At 33.9% G+C, this 7,493-nt stretch overlaps 1 protein-coding gene across 1 annotated transcript; it reads left to right on the forward strand.

Moving 5' to 3' along the window:
• Window positions 1-4,212: 4,212 nt before the first annotated feature.
• LOC114179220 (scarecrow-like protein 15) lies at window positions 4,213-6,385 on the forward strand. The gene has a single exon (XM_028065480.1). The coding sequence runs from the start codon at window positions 4,419-4,421 to the stop codon at window positions 6,051-6,053; it is 1,635 nt and encodes a 544-aa protein (XP_027921281.1). The 5' UTR covers window positions 4,213-4,418; the 3' UTR covers window positions 6,054-6,385.
• The last annotated feature ends 1,108 nt before the right edge of the window (window positions 6,386-7,493 follow it).

Genomic DNA, 7,493 nt, shown 5'->3' on the forward strand with positions numbered 1-7,493 from the left:
TAAAATTTACTCTATCAATATTTTAATTGATTTACTGTCATTGTTGTATGCTTATTTTGATCATCTTCGAGGGTTTCTAATTTGATGATTTAGCTTCACTAACAATAGTCATACAATAATTACTTCCATAAGCAACGAGTTATTTTTGAGAAGTTTTAATGACATTGTTTTTGTTCCATAGAAAAATTATTACCTGAAAAAACTCCAAACATTTATGATACATGTCCTTGGCATCTTTATAAATTTAAACAAGTCCCTACTGCTTGATTTGTTTAACAATCAACTATAGCACTCAGTGGGTCCACACTTGTCTCCAAATACATCACCATAACACGTCACTTGCTACTCTCACATATATTAGAATTAAGTCTAAATATAAATAAAATACATAGTTAATTTTAAAATACAAATTTAGAGTAATTAAATAAAGATTATAAAAGAATATATTAATAAGTAATTCAAATATTTTAAAAGTTTCGCACATTTGGCATATAAATTAAACAAATATAAAAGAATACATTTTACCACATATAAGTACACAAACGAACTCAAAACAGTATATCATTTATTAAAAAGTAACGCTGAATTGTTTTCCATTTCAGTAAATAATTACTATAAACAACATAGTTTTAAATAAATAGCATAATAATGTTGACAATTATAAACATCTCTTATTAAAATATGGATAATTTATACATATTTTTAAAATTGTGGGTAGTTTAGACAACAAGATGAAAATTGTGAATAATTTGATTTTAAATTTTCATATCATCACATGAACTAATAAGAATTAAATTGTTATATGGTACATCAATTATCTTGTGACAGAGTCAAAATTAGTCAAGTTATAATCGAATTAGGACACTTGAACTCCTACGTTCTTAAATAGGTAAACATGTACATTATCTATCAATTATAATTTTTTGTCTAATGATAAACTTTCGATCCAATCATTAGTATGAGAGTCAAGATCACAAATTCAAAACAATTATTTATGAGAACATTATCGCGAGTTGCATAATTATCCGATGCATACACCTTGACTACAAAAAAAATATCTAGACAATGATTAATTTTAATAACAAAAATTAATTAGTCATTATAGTGATTAATTTATATACCAATTTATAAACTATAGATTATTAGTAACTAAAATAATTTCTAAATTGATTGTTAATATAGTGACCAATTTATAGATCAGTTTCTTTGATAGTTAAAATCTTAATAGTTAATATAAGTGTTGAATTTAGAGACTAATTCACTATAATTACTAATTTAAAATATATTTTTGTTATTAATAATTTTTAATTTATGAATCTATATATAAATTGATTATTATAATAATTATTTATTTTTTATCACTAAAATTTATATTTATTTAAAGATTTTCTTTTAAGAAAAAGATGTGATCATTATATACTTGACAGTGACGTTTCTCTCTTGTTATAATAATTTATTAATTTATTTGATATTATTTTATCTTAGCTTCAAATATTAGGATCAACGTTCTCACACTTTTTATATTTATTCTTATGACTTTCGAGTTCTCTTTTTCCACATATTCCATTTCTCTCTCTAAGTAATAATTTTAACGATCTTTGATGATAAATTTAACTTTATAAAATATTATCCCAAATTTAAACAAAATTACACAAAAAGAAACAAATTATATGAACATTATTGGGGTAAGAAAAAAAGCCCTTATTTTATATGATGGATATAAAAGATGAAATACTGTTATGAAACTGGAAGCAAAAGATGCAACTGATAGTGTAATGCTTTATAGACGAAAAAGATGATTGAATTAGAATGTCAAACAAGGCCTAAACAAATAAAGCTTAGTAATAATAATAGTAATAATGATAATTGAATTGGGATATGAAAACCTGCCACATGAGTCATGCATCTATTTCAGCAAAAGAATAAAGCTAAAGTACTTTCTTTCTTTGTACGGACAAGTTAGTTTATGTGATTGGATGGACTATCGATGACCATGCAAATCTTGCATGCTGCTTAAACATCATCATTAATTCCCAACAATTTTTACTGCTCAACTTTAATAAAACTGACTAAGTCAAAACCACTTTATTCCTTTTCATCAACACTCTTTTCTTAACTTACAACCATTTCCACATTTCACATCGATACTTACTTCTCTGCACTAAGATATTCAATTTGATTTTCGTTCGAGGCTCATAATAATAATAATAATAATAATTTGGGGGTTAAATATAAATATGTTTTTGTCTTTAATTTTTAATAAATTTTGGAATTAGTTTATTTTAAAATTTTTGACCAATTTAGTCATTCATTTTTTAAAATACGTAGATTTAGTTTTTTTAATCAAATTTTGTTAAGTTTATTTGGCATTTCAAACACGTTTCATAATAATATTTGACTTAATATTAAAACAAAAATATATCAAACAAAATTTGATTAAAAGGATTAAATCTACGTATTTTGAAAAATGAATGACTAAATTGATCCAAAGTTTCGAAATAAACTAATTCCAAAATTTACTAAAAATTAAGAGACAAAAATATATTTAATCCTAATAATTTGTATTCGAATGACAGTCTATCATAAATTTTTCCTTTTTAGATTATCGATCATATTGAAATTGATAGAACTTTTTTATTTCATTTATAATTTGTACGTTGCAATGGGAAAATTTTTTCATGAAGTGAAAGATAAAGCAGCTAACCCCCCTTGGAAAGTAGTTAATGATGAAGCTTTTGTATAAAGATTGTGGTAGTACTTGTCTTGGAGGGTCCATTATTCACAGCTTTTGTGGGTCCTATTTCAAGAAAGAACGGTTTAACTTGGAGCTTTAATGCTGCCACTATTTCACCCTTTTAAGACTTTCACAATCAAAAGATATATATCTTTTTTCAATTGCAGTTTATACTTTCCTTCAGCTGTTTTATTTTTTCAGAAGCGAATGAAAAAATAATATGTTTAGGAGTCCAAGAAGAGGGAACGAGGAACTAGAGTCCAATAAAACGTAATTAATGAAATAAAATTAGCATATTATAATTTTTCTATTTGCCACTATATAATAGAAGTGGATTTTTCACACATATAAAATGTCTCACACCAAAAAAAATAAAAATATAAAGGCATAAATGATATTACAAAAATGTTTTATGTTACAATGTTTTGCTATATGCACTCAACGACAAAAACATTAAAATGGTGTAATTTTAACTTTGAAACTGCAAAATTGATATATAATTTTGAAATTGTGCCGATTTAATACGATTTTAGTTGATTGTAATTTTTTTTTCTAATTTTAATTATAATTGTGTTAATTTGGTACAACTTGAATGTATCAAAACTGATCGTATAAAATTGTCACGATTTCAAAATTAAACTTTTTTTTTTTATTTTGAAAATAAAATTGGCCATTTTAGTGCTTTTGTACTCAACTCTAAGGAGGCATTGATTTTAAGTTATTTGCTTTCTCTGTAGAAAGCTTTTGCCTTAAATTTAATTTTTTTTAAACTTGTCAAAAACATAAAACTAGCAACTTTAAGATAACAAGAAAATAAACAGCTCCCAAAATTACACATGAAAAGTGTATTAACACTGAAAATGTTTATGAAAGTTAGGAGGGAGCGCGTTGCTTTGTGAAATGGATGCATAACTTTTGTCCTAGTATATACTTGATTTAAAGTATATAGTAATTCGGTTCCCCGGTATAAAATAAAATTTGAATTCTCTACTGAATTTTTATCTTTTTAATTTCCAAGATTAATCTTGTCTAAAAATACCGTGGTTAATTCAGTAAATATAATATATATGTTGACGGATTTAAATCTGTTCAAACTCATTCAATGAAGAAATTAAAAGTTAGTTGCTGATATATATATATATATATATATATATATATATATATATATATATATATATATATTTTGACTTGTTTACATGTTTAAACATTTGATTGATAGGTCTGAAAGCTCATAAACCATAATTAATTTAATTAACCTTAACGATGATTTATGTTGTGTTTGATCCGAAAGGGAGAAAGTTTGTGGCGTGATGAGGTATGGTAAGTGTTTAGTGTTTAGGTAAAGATGTAATGTATTTAGGTGTGGAAGGAAGAAAAGTAAAACGAAAAGGCAAGGAGGTTTAGGGAAGCTTGACGCAGAAGCTTGACATGGTATGTATGCATGGATGTATGGCATTTAAGAGAGAGCGATAGAGATATTAAGTGTAACCCACAAGAGGCTGTTTTACACACAAACCACAGGACACGCAAAGATAAAAAGGCGAGGATCATAGGAAGCAAAAGCCCTCTCTCACTCTCCTAAACTCTTCCACGTTCCCCAAGGAAAGTAGCCATCGAACAAACAAGAATAGAACAACTCTGTTGGGAAAGCCACAAAGGCATCATCATCATCATCACCATAGAGATGAGAGTTCCCTCATCCCAACAGCCCAACACCCATTCTCCCAACCCAAACCTCCTCCTCCACACCCTCCCCACCGCCGCCACCACCACCACCAACCCCACCTTCACCTACGAACCCACCTCCGTCCTCGACCTCTGCCGCAGCCCCAGTCCCGAAAAGAAACCAACTGTCCCCAAGCCAGAATCCCAACACAACACCACCGCCACCACAACCAATACCAACAACACCCTAGACCTGGACGATCATGTCTTGCCAAATTCCGATTGGTGGGAGTCCATCATGAAGGACTTAGCCTTACCCGAAGATTCTCCCACAACCCTCTCCAAGCCTAACAACATCAACCCATGCATCCCTGACTTTCCACCTTCTCATGACCCACCCTTTGATCACCCCCCAGACTTCACCTCGCTTTCAGAAATTTACAACCAAAACCTCCCCTACAACTACACCACCACCAACGCTTTGGACCATTCCTTCCACGACCTCAACCACCACCACCACAACCCCACCAACAACGTCAACAACTGGGACTTCATCGAAGAGCTTATCCGCGCCGCCGATTGCTTCGACAGCAGTCACTTCCAACTCGCTCAGGCCATACTCGAACGCCTCAACAACCGCCTCATTCGCTCACCCATGGCCAAGCCGCTCCACCGAGCCGCCTTTCACTTCAAAGACGCTCTCCATTCCATTCTCTCCGGTCCCAACCGTGCCGCTTCCAACCGCCTCTCCTCCATGGCCGAGATTGTTCAAACCATCAAAACATTCAAGGCCTTCTCGGGAATCTCTCCCATCCCAATGTTCTCTATCTTCACCACCAACCAGGCCTTGCTAGAAACCCTAAACGGATCCTCCTTCGTGCACGTCATCGATTTCGAAATCGGGCTCGGGATCCAATACGCCTCGCTCATGAAAGAGATCGCGGAGAAGGCCGCCGGCGCTACGCTGCTCCTCCGGATCACGGCCGTCGTGCCGGAGGATTACGCCGTGGAAAGCCGCCTCGTCCGCGAGAATCTCAACCAATTTGCGCATGACCTCGGGATCCGCGTTCAGGTGGACTTCGTCCCGCTGAGGACCTTCGAGACGGTGTCATTCAAGGCGGTAAGGTTTGTCGACGGCGAGAAGATCGCGGTGCTGCTGTCGCCGGCGATATTTTGCCGCCTCGGTTCCGGCGGCGCCAGCGTCGGCGCGTTCCTCGCCGACGTGAGGAGGATGGCGCCCGGAGTGGTGGTGTTCGTGGACGGCGAGGGGTGGACGGAGGCTACCGCTGCGGCGTCTTTTCGGCGCGGCGTGGTGAACAGCTTGGAATTTTACTCGATGATGCTGGACTCGCTGGATGCGTCTGTGGCGGCGGGGGGAGGCGGAGAGTGGGTGAGGAGGATCGAGATGCTTCTGCTGCGGCCGAAGATCTTCGCAGCGGTGGAAAGCGCAAGGAAGAGGTCACCACCGTGGAGGGAGGCATTTTACGGCGCGGGAATGAGGCCGGTGCAGCTGAGTCAGTTCGCCGATTATCAAGCGGAGTGTTTGCTGGCGAAGGTGCAAATCAGAGGGTTCCACGTGGAAAAACGGCATGCGGAATTGGTGCTCTGCTGGCACGAACGAGCCATGGTTGCCACGTCAGCGTGGCGGTGCTAGAATAATAATATAGTATACGAGAGAAGTAAAATAATCCAACGACACCAAAACCTTATTTTACCTGTTTTAGAATGTGAACTTTTTTGTGAAGTTCACTTTGACAAAGATTGTAGTTTAACTGTAATTTAGTTTATTATGAAAAGTTTAAAATGTAAAAAAAGAAAAACCTGGAAGGTACATAAACTTGTATTTTTTCCAGACTTTTTTGCTTTATGTAATGTAGATAAATTGTGGGGGTGTCTGTATTCAATTTGTTTGAGAAGAGTTAGCATGATGTAACGCTCTTTTGATTCAAAGTATTTGGAAATGAATAGTTCTATCTTTATGGTTTATGGTGTGGAATATTTTGGTAGAAAAGTCAGAGATAAATTTCAGCACACACGTGCATGGTGATAATAGGCATATTCAGTGAAGAATACTAGTTTAGGCCTCTTGATGAATAGGGTTTTTCTGCAGATGCTGAATTTGTGATTTTGTTATGAATGGTATGTATGTGATAAGCTCTGAAAAGCAACTGCGACGGTTGTTGGAGGCGACATGATCACATGGAGATGTAATGTATATGTTTGTGGATGAGAACATTCTATGGCACATCAATGCAAAAGGAAGAAAAACAAGCACCAACGATTTGTGATAGACTGGGAGTAGTCCCGTAGTACTGTGTTTTCTGATTAGGTCATTACCATCACTTCCAGACGAAGCTTTTGAAACCTAAGATTTTAGTTTTACTTCATCGCAAGTATTCCGATACATGATAGAACTTGAGAAAGCAGGAGTATTGGCACAACGATTCTTGCGGATCTACCCTATGCCAAGAATAAAACATGTTTTTATTATCCTAATTATAGGAACTATAAATTTGATTTTAAATATGAAAGATAAAAACAATCTGAAATCATATTTGGGAGATTAAAAAAATTGTAATTTTATTTTGTCTTCAATCTTTCTGTGATGTTAAAAAAACTGGTGTAAAATCCAAAATGAATAAATATTTTTAATGAATATGCATGTAGATATCAGCTAAACATATTTTAATTAATTAATGGAACATGGAAGATTTGTTAGGATCAAGCAACAATAAAACATGAGTCCAATCACATAAGACATTGACATTATTTTTAATCCAAAACTTTAAGATAATGAGTTTATGGGTCGTTATCCTTATATAGTGTTCTACTTTCTCATTTCTACCTAATGTCTCACACTTGTATTCCTAACATCACTATTAGGAAATCCAAGTGTTGGATAACACTTTACCACTTTTAGAAACTAATTTATTTGCAAATTTTTGAAAACAAATCAAGAAATCAAAATAATATTATTGACTAACATCCCATTTTAATTGTATGAACTACTAAAACAAAGCATTCCATTACAAATATTCAAAAATCCAAGATATTTCTTATGTTAGTATAGTTATCCCAAAGATAGGACTATAAT

This window comes from Vigna unguiculata, chromosome 3 (assembly GCF_004118075.2).
Source record: "Vigna unguiculata cultivar IT97K-499-35 chromosome 3, ASM411807v1, whole genome shotgun sequence".
Lineage (NCBI taxonomy): Eukaryota > Viridiplantae > Streptophyta > Magnoliopsida > Fabales > Fabaceae > Vigna > Vigna unguiculata.